General features: G+C 38.9%; 1 protein-coding gene across 18 annotated transcripts in view; it reads right to left on the bottom strand.

The window, feature by feature from the left end:
- The window catches only part of ABLIM1 (actin binding LIM protein 1), a 185138-nt gene that overhangs the window by 16368 nt on the left and 147738 nt on the right, over positions 1-21032 (bottom strand). For 11 of the 18 annotated variants that reach the window (XM_084290325.1, XM_084290330.1, XM_084290329.1 and 8 more), the window contains 5 exons: positions 18833-18910; positions 16279-16434; positions 11725-11760; positions 10303-10432; positions 98-202 (listed from right to left, as the gene is read on the bottom strand). In XM_084290325.1, coding sequence (XP_084146451.1) covers positions 98-202; positions 10303-10432; positions 11725-11760; positions 16279-16434; positions 18833-18910 — 505 coding nt within the window. The remainder of the gene's footprint in view (positions 1-97; positions 203-10302; positions 10433-11724; positions 11761-16278; positions 16435-18832; positions 18911-21032) is intronic. The other 7 variants (XM_084290323.1, XM_084290322.1, XM_084290321.1 and 4 more) reach the window with 1 other exon arrangement.

Genomic DNA, 21032 nt, shown 5'->3' on the forward strand with positions numbered 1-21032 from the left:
GCAAACAGCGTGAAACAATGGAGACAAGACAGGAGTTACAAAGGCTACATTCTACACTGTGACAGGACACCGAGACACATACAGTGCCAGCTCCTACCTGGAACATGGAAATGTTTAGGGGCCTGAGCGTAAGTTGGAGTGAGAGGGCGGCTGTCTGGCCGATAGGGGACAGGGGAGTTCCGACCGCTGGACGGCTCATTGCCTCCAATGAAAGAATGGAGAAAACAAAATGAGAAGAGGGAGAGCAACAAACAAAATAAGATAAAATAAATTAAAAAAAGCAAGCCCAATCAAACCCAAACAAAATTGGTGGAATCAAAACCTCCAGGGAGAAATGTTTGAACCAAAAATATAAACACAAACAATAACAAGGTCTGGTAGCCCTGGTGACTTTTTTTTTTTCCTCATTTTCCTGCAGAAACAAAGATTTGTGTTCAGGCTGAAGTTGAGGTTTTAGCAGCTCACACTCATTCTGACGGCATGCAGGCAGGAGCTGTGTGCTGGCAGCTGGTGATTAGATGGGCGATGTGGAGAAGAAGAATGGAAGGTTACTTGGCAATGGTTTAACATGGCTATTGACATTTGGAGTTAAAAGTTGCAGGCACAGAGCACAGTAATTGATACGCAAACCCAAAATGAAACCAACTCCCAAGCAGGGAGAAGCAGATGCTGGCAGTTACTACAGTTCCCTAAACCAGAAGCGCAGAGAAGCTAGAGATGGAAAATAGCCGTTAGGTCACTTGGCCAATATCAAAATGCATACCTGTTCCTTACACACTCTTTCATTGGTTTATTCTTCCAATAGGAAGTTTTTGATATGGCAAAATAATTTGTAGAGCAATGCAGCCCACCTGATGGCTGAGCCCTCATCACTGGTGCCACCCCAGGTCTCTGTCAATGCCATGTCTGGCTCCAGTGACAATACTTCATGACTGCTGATTTAGCAAACCTGAATCTATTGTCTAAAAACTTAAGTTCCATTTGTATGGTTATTCTTACTAGGACTATATCTTTGCCTCCTAACAACCCATCAGCCCTGAAAACTCCCCCAGTCAGCGTGAGGGCTGCTGCAGAAATAAAGTTTGGTTCCTAAACTCCAAGACTTAACAGGCAGATTTCCCAACACACAGCTGTGTGTATTCCATAAAAGAACATTGCTGCCTTTTGCTTTGTGCCTTTCTTCACAGTAATGCAAACTCATACAAGCAAAAACTGTCCACCTGAGTGCTCAGTTTATATGGGTGTGTAAAAGGTAGGGAAGCATCAAACCTCTTAAAATTTTCAGGTATGCACCAGGGATTAAAAAAAACTAGCAAAGTTGATTAATAAAGCAAGAAAAACAAAACAAAACACCACCACAAAAATAAACTAGTAGACAAGTACAAGGAAGCTATAAAACATCAAAAAAAAAATAAAAAATAAAAAATAAAAATGCAGGCCTTCTTTCAGCTGCAGGTTTCCTATGCTCCATTAGACTACCCAAAACCTCAGACCAAGCACTCTTCTTATTTATACATTGGGGGTGGGAAGTTTTCTTTTACACCATTCCTCTTTAATTTGAGTGGTCATCTACCAATCTAAAAGGCACCAGAAATGGAAAAAAAAAAAAACACTCTTAACACAGTTAGAGTTGTGTCTCTGTGAGACACAGTTGGGTCTCACCTAGACCCAACAAAGTATGCTCACATACTTAAGGTATGCAGGCTAATCTCCTAGCTGGTACACAGATAACTTTTTTAGAGAAAACTGGTGATGTATCATGCACATAGTACAAGGCACACAGTTAGCATGGTATCCTCCTGCACATATTGCTTTGCAGATGTCTCTGTTGTCTCTGTTGCCTGGTATTTCCCGGGGTTCCTGCACGGTCTGTCTCTTCCTAATGACTGCTACTAGTACTGATATATGACTCTCCTTTACAGTTTCTAGGATTGCAGTCTCATTAACTCCAACCCCTGCAGGAGGGAATGGTACATCTATTTAGACTCTCATTAGATCATCCCTGGTGAGCCCACTTTCATAACAAGGCTTAAATGCTTCAGATGCAGCTATAAAATCACCCACCGTTTATGAAAGCAGAATTTTGTGTTAAAGTTCATGCTTAGGAACCTGCGTTTGCAGAGAACCAAGAACATAATTATTTTTATTTGCTTGTCATTCTTAAAAATCACTACAGGTTAATAAATACAACATTCTCTGATGCCTTCTCAGAAATTAAAATTAAAACCATCAAAAACTGAAATGTTTTGTTTCTAAAAGACCCAATCTTTTTCTAATTTTTTTTCTTATACTGCAACAAATCTGCAAAAACAATGTGGAATTGTTATAAGACTTCATCCATATACCCATTTTTCAGTAAATAGAAATAAATTATTTTCAACTTTGACCAGAAGAACTGTATAGGCTTCTGTCCTGAGCAGCTTTAAGGTACCATCTACAGTGGGTCTTAGGAACAGAAAACCTTAGGAATTTCATGTTAGAGTTGCTTGGAAAATTTTAATGTTTTGGTAGGAAAATGGCACTGTTGGAGTCTAAAATGATTTCTAGAATAACACAGCCTTGGTAGGCATTTGCTGAACACTAGATAGTGCCTGAGGGACTAGGAAAGGCTAGCAGTTCTGGGTCCCTGACCCTAGCACTGATCTTAACGCATATAGGAGATCAGAGAAAATGCATAAAAGGGTTTTGAAGTGAACACAAATGACTAGCCATGCTTTGGTCAGTTTTTCAGTATAAGGACACTTTTCTTATGACTTCAAGCATATGAAGTGTCCTGCTGGGTTTGGTGCTGAGGGAAAAAAACAGTTCCAAATTCAAAGAAAATTAGTGTTCAAGTGAAAATGATGCACCACAGAAACATGCTTATGATGAAATGGAAAAACAAACAAACAAACAAAAAAACTCAGCAGCACTCCATGAAATCTTTTAGAGGCTAACTGTAATGAAATTTCCAAGAACAGAGTCCTCAGACAGAGCACCCTAGGCTATTAAGAAATCTTAACTAACTTCAACTACCTAAAATGTAAAATGGCTCAGGGTGCTTCTTGAAAGGAAATGGAGAATCAATGCTCTGGACAATACTGCTTCAAAAATGAGTTTTCTTTAGTGACAGACTACGTAAATTGGAAGAAGCCTGTGTATCTTCAGTATTGATGTCTTTAGAGTGGGCATATGCAGACAGGAGAGCAGAGCTAACCTGCCTGTACTTACCTCCCAGTGCCTCGAGGCCAGCCTGCCAGCAGCTTTACGTAAAAGTAGGGGCTGAGCCCACTGCACTGGGGTTCCTTGCTGTGCCTACACCCAAAAGCCTGTCATCGTATCTCAGAATAAGCTGTAACTGGTTTTGACTCCACAAAGCAATGAGAGCATTCCAGTTTGCCAATGCTGTGGGAAAATCTAATTCCTGCTCCCCTGGCATGGAGCTTAATGTGTGTGCAAAAAAAGTAATTTTAACAGATATCAGTCACTTGAGCACAGCAGTCACTAGGCCCACTGTGTGATTCACAAGCTAATTTCACAGAATCAGGCTAAAAAAAGTCAGTATGCAACCAACACTGAGCTTTCTGTCAACCTGCAGTTTAGTTGCTTTACTTCCGAACAGACAAAAAACCACCTCAACAGAACCTAAGCCCTAAGTCCTTTTCATGTTTCGTCCAGCTGCCATTCATCAGCTTATCCAAATGTGTAGCCCATGTTTCCCAAACAAGTCTGAAAGTCATGAAGCAGCCAAATCGTAACTGTTTTCCAGAGCAGAACTTTTAGCTACATCCACAAAACCCTGGAAATTTATCACACGCACAGAGTATTTGATTTCAGAGACCTGTCTTGGGGCAGGAAAGGAGGAACCTGTGAAAAACAAGGCCCAGATTCACTATGGAGGTCTGTAGATTCATTATGGGAAGGTCTGGGAGTAGAGGAAACCTCCCCCCTTAACTTGGTGCTCTTTTCAGACAGAAATCTTATGGGGGCTTTGCAATCTTCTTGAATGCCTCTGAAAAATTCTAGGCATGTAAGATGAAATCCTGGGTCTCAATGAAAGTTTTGTCTCTGATTTCAGTAGGGTCAGGGTTTCTTTCATTCACGGACTTGTTTTGATTCTTTCATAGCGAAGACAGTACTTTATTGAGACAAGCCCAAATTCAATGGAGAGACCAAATGAGTTTAAATGAAGTCTGAGTTGATGTATATTATACCCTCTTTCAGCCTGTTCAACATGTAAATTACATCAACAAACTCTAACTAAGATCTCCTTAGGCATATTTAGCCCCCTCAATTCTTAAAGGCCTTAAAATCTGGCCTTGTCTCCAAGGCATGAGTATTACACTGATTTAAACATAATGCTGTATGTAAACACGCAAAGCGGTGTAAATGTCAACTTTTTTGGCTTAATGATACAAAATAGCACAGGTGTATGTGTCAACTGTCAACTTCATTATCATTATGCTGTTTGGAAATTACGCCCCTTTACTATAGCAGTTTTGGCTTGACCCATATTCTCTGACTCCTGAAAAAATCAACACAAAACACTACAGCTTTATGAAATATTTCCAGCAAATTTACACCAATTCTACCTTCCTGCTCAAAGTACAAGTGGCTTCAAAAAAGGCCAAGTACAAAGATGTATGATACCTATTTGTTAAATCATTGTAAACATATCTATCACATCTAATTAACTCCAGACAGTGCTCCAGTTCTCATCTCAGATGTATTCACGGGGACGACTCCCTAGTAGAAAAAGAGGTGTTACTCTCAAGGGTAAAAATAAGGCAGTTCTTTAAACTTTGAAAACTGACGGTTATGATATCCAAGGCAAACCACCACAGACAAGATTTTTAGGGAGTTGCATTAGGTGCAGCCAGTACCAGACCAATCTCTCTTTTCTGCTAGAGGCTATGTGGACACTTGGTATACAAGGAGAACAAACGCAGAACCATGTGGGAAACCCAGCTGAACCCACCAGTGGGTAATGATAGCTGTATTAGAACATGGAGTAGTGAAGAGGACACATAATACAGTGCAACTGGACTTCACTCAACACTACCTGAATGATTAAAAAAATTACCACACCAAATCCCCTAATTAAATTCAGAGCAAGCTATACTGTCTCCTATGAAAACATGTTCTCCTACATGTTGTGACAGGCACAGGGCTTATTTAACGAAAACATTCTCTCTCCCTATAATCTTGTATACATATAGTACATACACACATATATACACCATGTGGGTTTTCTGAGTGCATCTGGTTACAAACTATCTTCCATCATAATCTGTTCAAAGGACAAGCCAGAGCTTGCTCTGACTTCAGGAACATGACAAACATTTGTTCATCTAAAGTTTGGGTTTTGTCAGTGCTCCACTGATCACTTAACATACTGGAAAAATTATGAAGGTCTTCAGGCCTGTTGACTTTTTGTACCTCTCAATGTTTTGTAGCAATGAGAAGACAAAGATATTCCAATACCTACTTATCTTCAACTTAAACAAATGAGAGAAATCATGATTTTTGCCTAATTTCAGTGTACCGTAGGACCTTACTGTATCTTTGTATCTATGCTATATAGGAGAAAGTACTGTTACCACACATTTCTATTACACACGTAAATATCACTATCAAATTGTTCCATCTGATAGTGCTAATAAATTAACAGCATTAACTTTTTCACTATGAGATTTGCAATAATTTGATGATCCTTCTCTGAAACTTCTGCCGCTTTTCTTATGTCACTCATCCTGCTGTGAATCTACCAGTTCCCTGTAGGTCTTGTAACATCTCTACATAGCTCTTCTAGCTGGAGCATCTCCTTCTTCTGTCCTATCCAATCTAACATCCACCAGAACAGCCAAGTTCTCTTCATGGTTACTCCTTTTTCCAGCAGGTATGGATGGACATCACTCAGAAGCACAGCTTACAGTTGGCTGCACTGCTCACTGAAAAAGCTGTTGCTCGTGTGCTTTATTGGCTGCTATTCTCACAGTCTGCATGTCATCAGGAAGCTCTGCCTGCAATTTTACTACATGCTTTATTTCAGATCACTAATAAAAACATCCCAAGTTACTTCATCTATGTATGTTTTTATAGAAGTCTGAGTTTGGCTCAATGCTCTGGTGGAGCTCAGCTTGCAGTGGTGAACTGAATCCCAAGAGCGTACTTTTTGTTTTACTGAGCGGCCCCCTTCCTCCACAGAGAAGAAAAAAAAAAGGAAATGAAAACCATGGGACCATTCCCACCACACTAACCTGTGCACCAAACTGAAGTGCTCTAGGTCACCTTAAGAAGGAGGTTTTTTTTCCTCAACCAGCAATTAAGAGATTACTCTTCCAATTGAGCCATGTGAATTACAAACTGTGAGCACCTGCTGCTTGCCCCCTCTCAAACGCACCACATCCTCAGATGGTGCACATGTCACAGTGATATGAGCCACAGCTTTGGGAGCCTTGCTTAGTTACCACATGTGAACCCTGTACAGGCCTAAGACCTTTACATAAAATTTTCAGAAAATGGTAGATTCTTACAATGTTCTATGTACATCTACTTTGTAAGAACCATACTCACCCCCTTGTCTATAGCACTTACAATTCCAATTAGTCTTCTGCACCAATAGCTGCGATACAGGGCTAATCTACACATGAATATCTTTGAAACATGAAAACAACAGGCATGGTTTTTCAATAGTTCTTCTGATTTATCTACTGAAGAAGCTATTTTCTCAACAGAAAAAGAATGAAAATGCCAGTTGAAAGAGTGTAGGTAGTAACTTGGGTTAACAGCAAAAAAAAAAAAAAATGTTGAAATTGCAAGGGTTATGGATTAACTGCATGCTGAAATAAGCTGTGTATCTATTTTTAAGGGTCCCAATCTTTTAAGTTTGAAGTGAGGTGTGGTTTTTTGTTCTTGTAGTGACATATTAGGAAAGTTGAAGTGCATATTAACAAAAATCACCTAAGGACAAGCTAAACTAAAATTAGTAATGGTGCTCTGAATGTTTCAGGAGAGATAACATTGAGATCTATTAGCATTTATTGAAAGCGCATGGCAACAACTGCCTTGCAACTGTTTTTAACTCCAATTTCTGATTATCTGTGTTAATCAATGGTGCCAGAATAGAGTCTTTGCTCAACATACGTAATTGCCTCTTCTTGAGCTTTTGTAGGTGATATAAGCTATGACTGTCTCCCCCAACATAAAGAAACAGCACAGCCAGAGAATGCTCCAATAGAAATAAAAGTAAAACCACATCCAGAGAAAGCAAGAAACTAAAAGCTTGTTGAGCTGAATGAGCTCCTTGAAGGGACACAGAAAAAACTCTGCCCTCAAATTAAATAACAAAAAATTACAGGTTAAAAAATGAGAAATGACCAAATCCTCAGTTAGCGTAAATTCTTGCAATTCTACTGACTTCAGCAGAGTTTGCTGATTCTCACTAGTTGAGGAGAGGCCTAGGGATTTTATTTTATTGGGCACTAGTTATTGCCAATACAACTAATAATGATTTATTTCCTTATTGACACTGATCTTGATATAATTTGTGGTGTGTTTTTTTTTTTTTTTCCTCATATTTTTTGGGTCACCTTGGTCTCATTCAGGCAGGATTTGTAGTTAATTTTTAAATGTGCATTTTAAGAACATGAAAATAATTTCATATGCTAGTTGCTGTAGGGGTTGTTACATATTACTTTAGGAAGAGGCTAAGCAGTAGATGATAATGCTTCCCTCTGTATTTCTAACAGGGAAATTGCTTGATGACTTGTCAACTAGGGCCCTTAGAAATGACATATTTCCTCTAAGAAAGGACATTATGTCTATTCTACCAGAGTTTAAAGTGTAACGGCACATTTCGAGGCATGCTCAGCTACGCAGCCAATGATAACCTTACGAAGATGCACCTCATTAGCTTTGACAGAATGCTAATAAATCTCCAGCCCGGAGGGTACTCCTTGGAGAGGCCTGGCTCCTTACCTTTGACATGGGGGATGAAGTGGTGTCGGAAGGGGGAGTTGGGGCGGGAGTCATGGTGTGCGGAGCTGAGACTGCTAGTGCGCAGGTATGACAACCGCTGCACACCAGTAGAGAGCAGCTCTGCGGCAGCAGGGAATCGGGGGGCAGAACAAAATGAAAACAAAGAAAAATAATAAGAGAAAGGCAGGGAAGGAGGCTTCAAAGGAAGAAAAAAAAGGCATTAAACAATTAGGATTCTGAAAAGGAGGAAGGAAAAAAAAAAAAAGGTTAAAAGACGTACCAAAGGGTTCATAAACATTAGACAAAGTTACAGCAAGTAGTTGAAGAGAGGCTCAGATTTGAACTGCATTACTAATTCAGCGTAATATTTACTTGCTTAATGAGCTTCTTATCTATGCCTTGTTACCAGAAAATAGCCTGCTGCCATCATGCAAATATCACAAACATTGACGCTCAATTAGTTAAGAGAGCAGCTGTTTTGAAAAGTGCCTGACCAACTCCACATCAGTCAAGAGGCATGCAAGCTGCCCTCTATTGTTTTAAAGCATTCCAAAAATGCTGCCAACGTCAGCTAGGGCATTATGGAAAAGGCTGCAAACTTTTTCAAAACTTGTAGCACTCAAATTTTGAAGAACCTGATGCTGACAACGTCAACACAGTGCTTCACTTCTCTCTCAAGGGCTCGCTGGAAGCCAAAGAGGAGTTACCTGGGGCCACTGCATTTATTCAGACAGAAGTTATTCTTGCAAATAACATGATTACAAGAAGTGATATTAGGAAAATAATGTTAAATATACACATGCTATTATTTGATATGAATAATGCTGGAGGAAAATTATAAATTAACAATCACCCCAAAGCAGGGTAGCAAAGATCAATTCTACAGAATTCTACAGATTTCTGTCTGTGTCATATGAGAAACAAAAACAGGTTAGCCAAAGATGAGATCATCTGAACAGAGATAAGCTTGAACAAATATCTTCTCGGAAAATCCCTCGGGCTGTGAACTTTTGAAGATTTTACATCTGGACCCAAATTCTGGCTTGAGCCCATCCGCCCATCAAAGAGTTACACAAACAGAGCCTACTTCTGAGGAGCATCCTTGACTGAACACAGACAAAAAAAAATCAATCACAATAAGGTCTGGAATAAGTCTTGGATTTGTTGATGCCCCTGATACAACCAATACAAATAGAGAAATCCCCTTGAAATTGCCAGAATCAAGAGACAGAAGTTTGCAGCTTTTTCATGCTTTATAAGTCTCTTTCAGTTTTCATTATAATGTCATCTTAAAACACAGTCATGTTGTCAGCGCTAACTATAAGATACAATTTGCTTCTGTCCCACCTCCCTTGGGCCCATTAAATAAGGCATTCACTGACAGACACAATTAGCTGCTTTCAGCCCACCCTTACTAGGAAATGGCTCCAGCACTCAAGTTCCACAGTGGTGGCTCTACAATAAATCTTTAATTTTAAAATTGCAGCTGCTATTGTGGATGGGCCTTTGGCATGCTAAGTGTTCGTCTGCAATCACCAAGGAAGATGGAACTGCACGATTGTATCACTTATTTTAAAAATGGGTCACAAAGATTTAATTCATTACCATAAAGAATAAATCAATCTTGAAAAGTATTCAATGAATTACATTTACAGATACATTTTCATGCAATTTGGGTGTGGATGAACACTTAATTTTCATGTATTGCTTTCATATTACACAACCAGTAATTTGAATGCTCTTGGAACCTGAATGACTGTACGTTCTCTGTATTATACATAGAACTTGTGCATCATTTCTAAATCAATAATAAAAGTTGTGGTTTTGTGTTTTGTTTTGTTTTTTAAATGTCCCCTAGCAATTGTCCATGGTTTCAATTAAAAAAAATATCTATCTTGCAAACTATGAGTATGTATAAAAACTAACAATTCAGAATATGCTGGATTATTTATTTTATATAAATGTTTTTTTAGGAGAGAGGAATCCTACATTTGTGACTTCTCTATAGTCAAGCCATAACTTTTGTTTCTAAGATGTGATACTTTTCACAAATTCCTGAATGAAGGTTGTGTTTCATTGCTGGAAATTGTTGCTCACTTCTACAAATACACACACATTTACAAAATAATTAATCAGAAATAAAATCAGAAGATCAGTATTCATGACACTCATCAATCTAGGGCAAAAGACTGCATCAATCATGAACAAAAAACACAGGGAGAAGATATTAAAATATGAAGCTATTTTTCAAATGACTGCTAAGAGAAACAAATGCTTCTCTGTGCCACTCAGTGACATAATAAACACTACTTTTGTACATCCTTCTAACGCAGTTGCCCTTACCAGGTCTGTGGAAATGCTGAGGGGAACGTGACATGGTGGGTGTGTAGCTGTGACGACTGTACACTGGAGAATTAATGGAGCCCTGACTAGTAGACCTGTGAATCATGCGGTCCCGAACATCTTGATAACCCTGCAGAATAGAAGCAATTAAAAAGAATTCACTAGTAAATATAAATGCATGTTACACATTTCTTTTAGCAATGCTCAACTTTTGTGGATCTGCAGATATCAACAGAAGCTACTGAAACAATATTCCCTAAGCTTTCAACCCATTTCATTATCACTGATTGCTAATCTGTTCAAAGACTCTGATCCATTTTTATAGTCAGTGTCAGAGTTCAGTCTTGGAAGGTTCTAACTGCACCTGTCATTTAGGGTAACTTCTATTAAATGTTATGTAATCCTAGATTTCCCCACGTTCCTGCGATTCCATAAGGTCAGTTGCCTGTTCAGAGGATGCCTGTGCTGCAGCACATGGCAGAAGATACTCCTGAGCCAGCCTTCAATTAGCTAAGGTGGAGACCAACAAGAGTTCAAAAGAGGCAGCTCAGAGCTCTGTGGCTTAATTTACCATGTGTCTCAGCTAGCTACAAACAGGGTTTTTAGTACTCAAATTAGATCTGACACCCCCACCCAACCATCTGAAAACATGAAGCCTTCTTCTACAGCAAAACTCAGTTTTCTGTTTCCTGGAAAACAAAACAAACCAGAACAAGCCAAAACAAACCCAGAGCCGACAAAACAAAAAACACACACAAAGCAAAGCAAAACAGGATGAAAAGGGATGAGAGCAATTTGAATGCACAAAGAATTACATCAAATTTTATAGTCCCATTTTTTTTTGTTGTTGTTTTTAACCACGTAGCAATCACCATGACTTTTATGTGGCAAACAAACAATACTCTCCACCCCCAAAATGAAAATGCTTATGCAATAGCATCTATAGGAACCTGACAAATAACTTTACAAATATTTAATGTTACCATAGTGTTCAAAACAGCCCCCAGGGAAAACCAAACCAAACCATAGTTATGTTTCCTTCAAGGCAAAACTACAAATGTTTTAGTAGCAGCCATGTCTTCTTATTTAAATGCTTAGAGCAGCATTTTAGCTCATGTCAATCATCCATCTCCAGAGATCCTGCCTGTGGCAACCAGAAGGATCAATGTACAAGTGACCTCTGGTGGACAAGTGGCTCTGCTTTATAGACAACAATTGGGTAGCGGCACGAGCTTCATTTCTCATACAATCTGTCAATGAAAGAGTAATGTTTTCTTTTTAAAGTTAATTTTCCTTAAAATTCAATATTCAGAAAACATTTCTACATAGCAGAAAGAGATCAGATGGGTAACAAAATCTACACCTGCATTTGCTTAAGTGAGCAATTGTAATCATAGTAAGATTATGTTCCACCAAACTTACTTCTGCAGAAGGGGTAGGTGATAACGTCCTTGGAGACTGCAAAGATACAAAAATAAGGTTACAGAATCATCACTGCATGTTTTGGGCTAGAAAATGGCAACCCAGACATTGCTGCAGATACGCGGATATACAGCAGTATGAAGTGGCAAGGTAGACATTACTGAGGCCATCATAACACTGTAACTTGCTTTTTTCACATTGCTCAGGAACTGGTCCATAAATCATTGAAGCAATTAAAGTCTCTGGGAGAATCTTTATAAGTGTGATTAATTCAGTCAAATATCATGAAACAACATCTCTCAACCATCTAATCATTGTGGTAGCTAAAGCATATCTGTAGAGATCAGAATCAGAAAGGGTTATTAATTTAATAAGCATGCCTGTTATGAAGAAATCTTTAAAGTGGAAATCCAAAGTAAATAACCTTAACTCAAAGCTTTTCATGGCGTCAGAAATAAAGAATGACTTCCAGGATGAAGCATGCTGTTCCTCCAACACACACAGTCTGGCAAAAATCTCCTTTTCCTCAAGGCCTTACATTTCACAGCCAATGCAAAGCAGCACGTAGTTGTCATCAACATTTCTTTGATATGATCTCTCTCTAAGTTAACTTTGTATTCATCCATCTTTATGCAAGGAGCACAGACAGGAATTACAGCATGTATATTGAAAGAAGTATGCAAAAGCCAGTGGTAAGAAATATGCACAATAGTTATGAAGAGTTTCTATTACGTAGATAGGGAAACTGAGGCAAGACATACCTTTAGAAATGAAGCATAAGATCATGCATAAATTGGTGGTATAAACAGGAATAAAGGCCATGTATGATTACCAGTTATGTGTCTTTTATCACAAGACAATTTGAAACTGGAAGATCAGGATTTAAAATATTTATTCTTTTATGCATTAAGTTTCCATATTACTTAATTGCCATAGCAAACATGGCAAGAGTTTATGCTTTTAAATATGACCACAGTTGTTATAGGATGACATAGCCGTTAAGACAATGTCTCAGCACCAAAACTGCTGATTCTGGTTTAACTATTACAATAATGCACAACAATATTTAGTGTAAAATGTATGCTCAATTTCAGGTAATAATCAGAAATTCACCTCTACATTTTGCAGTGTGAGACCATTAACTCTCACAGAGCTGTTAACACTGGTGATTATTGCAAATAACCAAATTTCCATAATCTGTTGAGGTTGCCTACTTGCTCAGGCAATGTAAATGGTTGTCACAGGAATCTAAGACTGGGAAGGCAACCCAGAAAGTGACTTGCTGATTCCATGACCAACATTTCAGGTATTTCCACTCATCACTATCTAACATCACCTCATTGCTTTTTGGGAAATGGAACCACCCTCTGCAGCCAACTCATTGTTTCATCACGCATAGGTGAACTGCTGTATTTTAAATTCTGAGTCATGTTTCTTCAGGGCTTATGAAGTCTTTTAAAATCTGTTCTGTTGCACAAGTCTTTACACTAGTCAGTTCAAAATACGCTCTGCAGTAGACTGTGAAGACAAAGTTCCAGAATAGTAAGCCAGTGGAAACACAAAATTATATCTTCCAGATTTTAAAAACAACATCAACAAACTTTGGTAGAGCTGTAGTGAACAAGTTTACAGCAAAACTCCCCACAGCAGGCTCAGTCTTCTGTCACTTTGAGATCTACAGGGCTGCTCTGATGCCTGCAGTCATGTAGATCACTGATTTTTGGGAAATTCTGGCGTGCAACATTTTGGCCATCTTTACAGGTGTAATTTTACAATGTAACTTCCAGCACTTTGTTCTGATCTCATTTTAATTTCCTTTTTAATGAACTACCAGGTATGATGCCTGCTCCATTTTGAAGCATCTATCACATTAGAAAAAAGCAGTTTTCTCATTTTACAGCAGTTTATTTACTGAAAGCTGCTACACAGAGTCATTGCTCTCAGCTGACAGAAAACTAAAACCAGAGAACACGCAGGGTAACATTGCTTCTCTCAATATTTATGCAGCACAAGTCAGAGATGATGAAAGATTTGATTCCTGTGTGAATCAGGTTGCTGCTAGCATGGCAGAAGTTAAAGGCCTGAAGAACCTGAGCAACTTTGACTTTCTAGAAATTTTATCATTGCATTAAGGGTCAGTCTCAGTAGCAATAAATAAATAAATAAATAAATAAAAGTACTGATTTCAGGCAACCATCTTCAGACAGCCACAGAGCACTAGCAGGCTCATTTCTCATCTGTTTTGTCTGAGAAACTAAACCTCCTCTTCACGGCCTTCTTGCTGCTGGAGGATCTGTAACTCAAGCATCCAGTATCTTTAACTAAAATATCCAGTTCCCGCTAGATGGTGCTATGTGAAAGCGTTTTTCGTCACAGGTTTATAGAAAAAAACAAAATTGTGATTTAACTGAACACCACAGATTATCGGTGAGAAACTTTTCCATGCATTTCTCTTCCATTGCAATGAAGAATAATGTCTCATGCTGTTTCTTCACACTTTCTGTAGCTGAAGTATACAATTTTCTTGTAGTTTATTCCCTGTAATTTAAGGATTATCTCCACTACTGGGTTACTTTTGGTTGCTCTTAGACACCTGCCTTGTATACACACGCACATCTTTCTTACCTGAGTTTGATTTTTTTATATATATATTTCTTTTAATTTATGTAAAGAGCATCTCTAGGGTGCAAGCTTAAGGTCAGGCTCACCTTTTATTTAACCCCACCACATGTAAACACTTTACAAAAATAATGCAGGCTAAATTACTCAGTCTGTAAATCCCTGCCATGACTAAACGTGTCACCTCCTTTGCTTTTTAAGGATGATGGTAACTGATATTTGAAGATTAAGTGTCACTCATATACACCAACACAAACACAAAGTAAGAGATCACTCCACCCCTGATGGGCTTATGCTTTCATAAGGGAAAGGGAAGGGAGGAGAAACAGGCACAGAGAGGCGAGGTGAATTGCCCAAGGTCACAGTAGTCACCAGTAGCATTGGGTAGAAAACCCAGATCTATTGAAAAGATGGTGAGAACCACTTTGTATCGGGAACAAATTTCTGTAGTCACAAGAAATTAATTGGATTTAATGCTGGTGATAACACAGGGTAAGAAAACCCCAAAGGCTTTTGCTTATTCCCGGAACAAGCATAATGGCAGACATATGCCTTTATCAGTGAGCAGCATCCCCTTAAGGATTAACAAAACTGGGCGAAATCAGTTCTTCCTCTGTGACTAACAAGAGATTTGTGTTTGTAGATGGTTCTGTGGAATGGCTCAGATCTGTTGGAACTGGTCAGAGATCACCAATGCATCTCACAGGAGTTATGAATCATACGTCAGCTGGATTCGCTGCCAGCCTGAATCTGAGGGCAGAAATTCTGTAATATTCTGACCTATTAATCACCTATGGTATTCCTGAGATAACAGTCTCCTGAATTTCCTCATGTTAACTTATAATATAGCTCATAATTTAAGATTAGCCCTATGAAATATCAATAAATAAAGTACAAAAGCAGAGAAAACCAATCTATTCGTGAGAAGAATGCTTTGCTAAGAGAGATCATCTTAGTCACTTCATACCATCTGTGCCTGAATGCTCTACTGTACTTCCTTTTTCCTCAGCATATCTTCATACTTAATTCAGTTACTGTCAGCTAAATTCACTGAGATTGCGAAGAAGTTTATTTCCACACCCATTAGATTTGCATTCTGGAAACTAGGTTTACAGTCAACTGGTAATACCTGACAAAACCTGCTTCATGATCTGCATTTGAACCATGTTAGCAGTGGTGGCAGCTATAGAAGTTCAGCTGAGAAAACTGAGGGACCATACAACCTGAAAGATATCTTTAAATACAAAATTAATAAAATAAATGAGATGATTGTTTCTCTTGTTGCAGGATAAAAGAATCTACTGAATGTCAGGAGTTTACAATGTGAGGCAGCTATTTCCATACTGCAACTAACCTGCTTTTCCAGGTGGAAGAGCACTTCATCCTGACCTATTTCAAATTTTATCCTGTATGTATGTCTGGCAAAGTGCTCTGGAAATATATTTCCCTTTGGCATGCAAGAGAGAAAGCATTCTGCTGCTCTTAATCCTGTTACTGCCACAGAACATTATGGTATTCCTCATATTCTCTTGTGAGCACTGGTGCTCTACAGCAGCGTGCCTGGTACAGAGCACAACACCAAGCTGGCTTTTGCCTTGTGGTCTGGATTTTGCTGTACCCAAAAGCTAAAATATGCATGTGAATTATGAGCAGAGACACACACAAACAGCCTGCAACCTGCTCCCTGTTCCTCTGTCAGCAGCTAGCGTTAATGCAGGCAAGAAGTGGACCTGTGTGTTTAACTGTGTAGCTTCCCCACATAACACATCATCATCACTGTCCCCGTTAAGCCCAGATCAAACACAAAAAGCACTTTGAACAGCAGCAGCAACAATTCTAAAGAGTGTCAATTAGAAATTATTTCAAAAGAGGATAGAAGCATAGCAGGCTTTGAGTAAAGCTTATAGCAGAATTGGTTGCTTGTTGGTTCATTACCTCTCCAAGACTCTGTCTCTCCTGTCTGTCCTCGTAGGCGGAAGTGTAGAATGGCTCATAAGTAATTAGGTCTGGACGTTCAATGTCATAAATGGCCTTGACTTTGGGAATGGCTGCTAAATCCTTGTAATCAAGGATCTCATTGTCTACTTTTGCCTGAAGGTCAAAGACAGAACATAAATTAACTTACACAAATGCACTGGTAATTTCTATTTTACACAATTTATGATTTTGTGTATTTGTTATCACACTGTTGCTATGGAAAACCCTTTTTGGCACTCTACACACAAAGTGGCTGCTTCTGTTTCTTCTCCAAGTGGGCCTCCCACTAAAAGCACGCAGTGTTTTCTGAGCTTAGGAAAGAAAGAACATTGCATATACAGATGTCATACAAAAGTTGCTTATCAACAGCACTGAGCTGGAAACTTCAGCTCCATAAAAGACTCATTTTGTGGCCTGAGGCAAGTCATTTCACCTCTGCTCTTATTTTCCCATCTGTAAAACGTGCGATAATATCAATTTAGATTGCAGATCACAGAGATTGTGAGAGGATTCCATGCAGGAGACCACAGACAGAACGCCAACCTATAAATCTGCACACAAGAGGAAATACAACTCATTACAAGGAAATAAAAAGGCAAGCAGGACTAGTTGTCAGGACTAGGCATCAAGCTCCCAACCGAAATTATTATATTGCATTCATCACTTAACCTATGCACAAACTTCTAACTAAAGCATTTTTTGCTTACTAACAGGATACTATGTAGTACTAACACTGACTATTTTGTCACTATATCTGGGAGGAGATCTTGACTAGTTGGAAACTGGGAGTAGGAAATAATTTCTAAAAAGACAGTTGTACCCATCAGAAGGAGCTAGAAAGAGGTCTTACGTATTGTTTAGGGAGCTAATATCTTCTCTTAATTAAGAGAAGACTTGTTTAAAAAAAAGATCATCATACATTCTTAACTACATTACTGAAGTAAACTTGATTTTTAAAGCTACTAGGGAATATTCAATTTGCTTTTCACCTTTTCTACTAGGTATTTTAGTTATTCATAGTAGGCTGCACATGAAAACAAGGCTGATCTGTTTCTACTCACATTCAGTTCTGTTCTGCTTGAGTACTAGCACATAATGTCTTCAGATTTAAGTGAATTTACCTTCCTGAGCTTTTCTAACAACCACTGGTCTTGGTGAGTCTTAAATAATGCCATAAATTAGATACAATACAAAATAACTTCTTATTGAGAAGCACGGCTTGAAATAGTTAGGAAATCCACTTTCTAAAAACAGCCTCAAATCTGTTCAGTTTTCACTCACCAGGTATAATGAAGTACCATAAACCAATTTAACCCTAGGTAAATAGGTAATTATACTAATGTGTAATGTTTTTACCACAGTTTGTTAATGAGCTGCAAATAGGTCTGGATATTTTTAATCCCACGTAAATTACTATAGATACTTTCATAGACTCCAGATGTTGCCCTATAGACTATGTTGTTCAGCAGTAGGTGAAGCTTCATGAACTTATCCAGGTGATGTTACCAGAAAGGATGGCAGTTCTCTGGGACATGCTTTGTGGTTTGACAGCTGCAGCGTGAACACTTCTGACATACTAGCTGTTTTTAGGTTGTTGCTGAAATGCACTGAAGAACTAGCACTTATCTCAAGCTTAGGACTGGAGATCTGTAATTTTTCTGCGTTATAATACATGTAACAAATCTGTATGCCTTACATTTTCACCTATATAATCTTAAGGTTATCTACAAAATGAGTGATTCAGTATTAAGTGCAGGTAACAGAAAAGAAAGTCTGCCCTCTGTGTCTGCTGCTTCTTCCAAACATAACCTTTGTCTTTGATCCCCTCATAATGGACTCTCTCACTAACTTGCCTTCCTGTCATTTTCTTCCTTAGCTGTTATCTTCCAGTTCTCCCTTGGAGAGTTGTGCAGGTTGTCTGAAGCATGTTTTACATGAGGACAAAGGCCATACGGACTCTTGAATGCATGCAAGTTCTTGGAAGTGTAGGTTATATGCATTGAAATACAGCAAGTCAGAGAAGGTTGAGCTGTTCTGTTATTCATCCATGCACAGCTGATTTCATACTCTGCCTCCTTAGATCCGAACTACTAGATGACTTCTTCTGACCCTGGAAACTCCTCTGCCAAGAAAAAAAGGGCACTGACAATACTGAAGTATTGTGCTAAATACTAAAATTGGTATTAGAAGAGGAGAAAAAAAAAATCCTTTGAAAATTTTGAGCAAACTTTCTGTGAATGTATTTCCAACTGCAGTTTCTAAGATCTGGTCAGGCAGCTGACCTGCCTGCCTTCTGTCCATCTTCACATCACCAAGTGGCTTCAGGAGATTTACTGAATCTTTATGTGGCCTGGAAAAAGCCTGTTGTGATATAAACTATCCCTGTAATGGTGCTGAGAATTTTAACAATTTAATCACTGAAATGAAGGCATTAGCATCAGTATAGATATGATTTATTTGAGCATGAAGTATTTCGTATTCAAGCAGCTCATTCATCAGGAGAAATACTTACATAGATAGTGTGGCCTGGTGAGCCAGGTATACTGGAACCTGGTCTGGAATAAATACTTTCTGATGATGTTCTCGTAGGCTGAAAAACAAACAGGAACTTTTCAGAGGCAACGGAAGCAATTAACATTGGTAACTTTGGTTTTAAGTGAAGAAATCTGCACACATCTTGAAATTAACTGCATTTTTGGGAAAAAAAAAAAAAGTCAAGACAAATGCAAGCATTCTGGCATATTTCAATCTTATGAGGCAGGTGTGGGCTTTTTTTTTTTTTTTCAGGGGAAGGAGTGTTGTGAGAGAGGAATGAGGTTTTCTAAATCATACAGTGTAAAATACTGACAACAATAATGAAGAAAACCAAACGACACCTGCCAGAGACACTGCAAGGAGCCATATAACATACAGTTCAGGATAGTCCTGCTGGTCACTTTATCAAAATGTTAGTTCACAAACAGCTGGAGATTATAAGCAGCCATTGGTTCAGCAGCCAAAATTGTTGAGAGAAGCACAGCACACGTCATTGCTTTCCAGATGTTCAGTCACTGGATTTCCATTATGAATATGAAATTGAATTCGGCCCTTCTCAGTAGAAAGACCAGAAATCCTTGGCTTGGAGCTGTTCCCTGCATCTGCAACACAACTTAGATGCAACCTGAAAGCTAAACTGTTGGTTGAAATTTCATGATTCCCCAACACTGCAAAACTGATGTTTAGTGACAACGTCCTGCAAACCAAAATTCAGGAGAACAGCTGCACCCCTGCAGAGTGAGTGCTGTCACACATCTAGCAAGTATCTAACAGTACACTAGTACTGAACAGACACTGATTCCCTACGGGAAGTTTCGTGAGAGGAGACAAAATAACTTGGCATTGAGATGTGGGGATCCTGAAAACCTGACAAATGTGAAAACCATTTATTTGATCAAAAGTCACTCAGGTTATTGGGGCAATAACTTAAATATAGCATACATGCAGCAGACAAAGGTAATCAAAGATCCCACTTCCACTTGAGAAGCCATTTTTGTTCCTTAATTGACTGTGAAGAACTAACTCCAATCATAAAGTAATGCATCAGCAGATGACTCTGAGAACACTAGTGCAGTAGGTTATTTCAAAGTCACCAGAAATTAAGCCTTCTTAAGCAGTCCTTATCTCTCGTCTGTTTGTGAAAATGTACTAAGGGAACTTCCAGTCACATACTGATGAGAAACAAGGCTAAACAGCTTGGTTCACTGATTTTTCTTAGGAAATATTTGGAGTGAGCAAGGCTACTGGACATTTCTCATCCTTGAAACACTCTCAGACTCTTTCTACCTTTAATTTCATAGCCAGAAGAGCTACTGGAACCATCCTTATAAAAGTGCTGAAGACTAGTTGGGGATCATACAGCAGGAGTTCTCTGACTCCCTCTGTGGAAATGAAATCACCATATGCAGGGAGGGTCGAAGGAATAAAGGGCTTTGAACACATTCCACCAAAAAACGTGAAGATCCAGATCAGAGCAGATGTGGCTATGGAATGACATCGTCACCAATCCCCTCAGGAATACATCTGAGAATGCCTTCTCAGCCAGACCTCTCCATGTTCCTCTCTTTTTCCCTCTGTAGCTGCAAATTCCTATGTCCCAAAAGGGAGCACAGAAATTTCTCAGCTGTCTCTTAGTTCCTTCCATGATGAAATCGAAGGAAAAACAAAACAAAACAGTCCGCCCCCCCCACACACACACACTTGTTTGATGGAAACGTTACAAGACTAAAGCTGGCTATTGCTGAGAAACACTTCATCCCCTTTTCATTTCGCCACTTCACGCCACTGAGTGAAGACACATGTAACGTGCTGCTGCAGTTGCTATGGAAAACCACTGTTTTCATTACAACACAGGGAACACCATTAAGCAATTGAGGTACTGTTAGGGGCGTCTCTGTTACCTTTCACTTTTGGCAGACATGCTTTAAGAGTTTTGTCTGATTAATTTTCCCTCTTGCAGGAAAACAAGCATGAGAGCCAGTTATGACTTCTTCTAAACTGGCGCGTCTTCTGGGTTGCTTTTCCCTCTGGTTCTTTGTAATCTCTTTAGAAAATCAGATTTTTTCAGCCCTTGCTTCAACTCTAAGTCCCACCTCTTAGTGTAACTGCTAAAATCTTCTTCAGCAAAGAAAAATTCCCTTGTGCTTATCACTTCAGTGAGTTTATTGAATACAGTC

Source organism: Netta rufina (genome assembly GCF_964035555.1).
Source record: "Netta rufina genome assembly, chromosome: 7".
In the NCBI taxonomy this organism is placed as follows: Eukaryota; Metazoa; Chordata; class Aves; order Anseriformes; family Anatidae; genus Netta; species Netta rufina.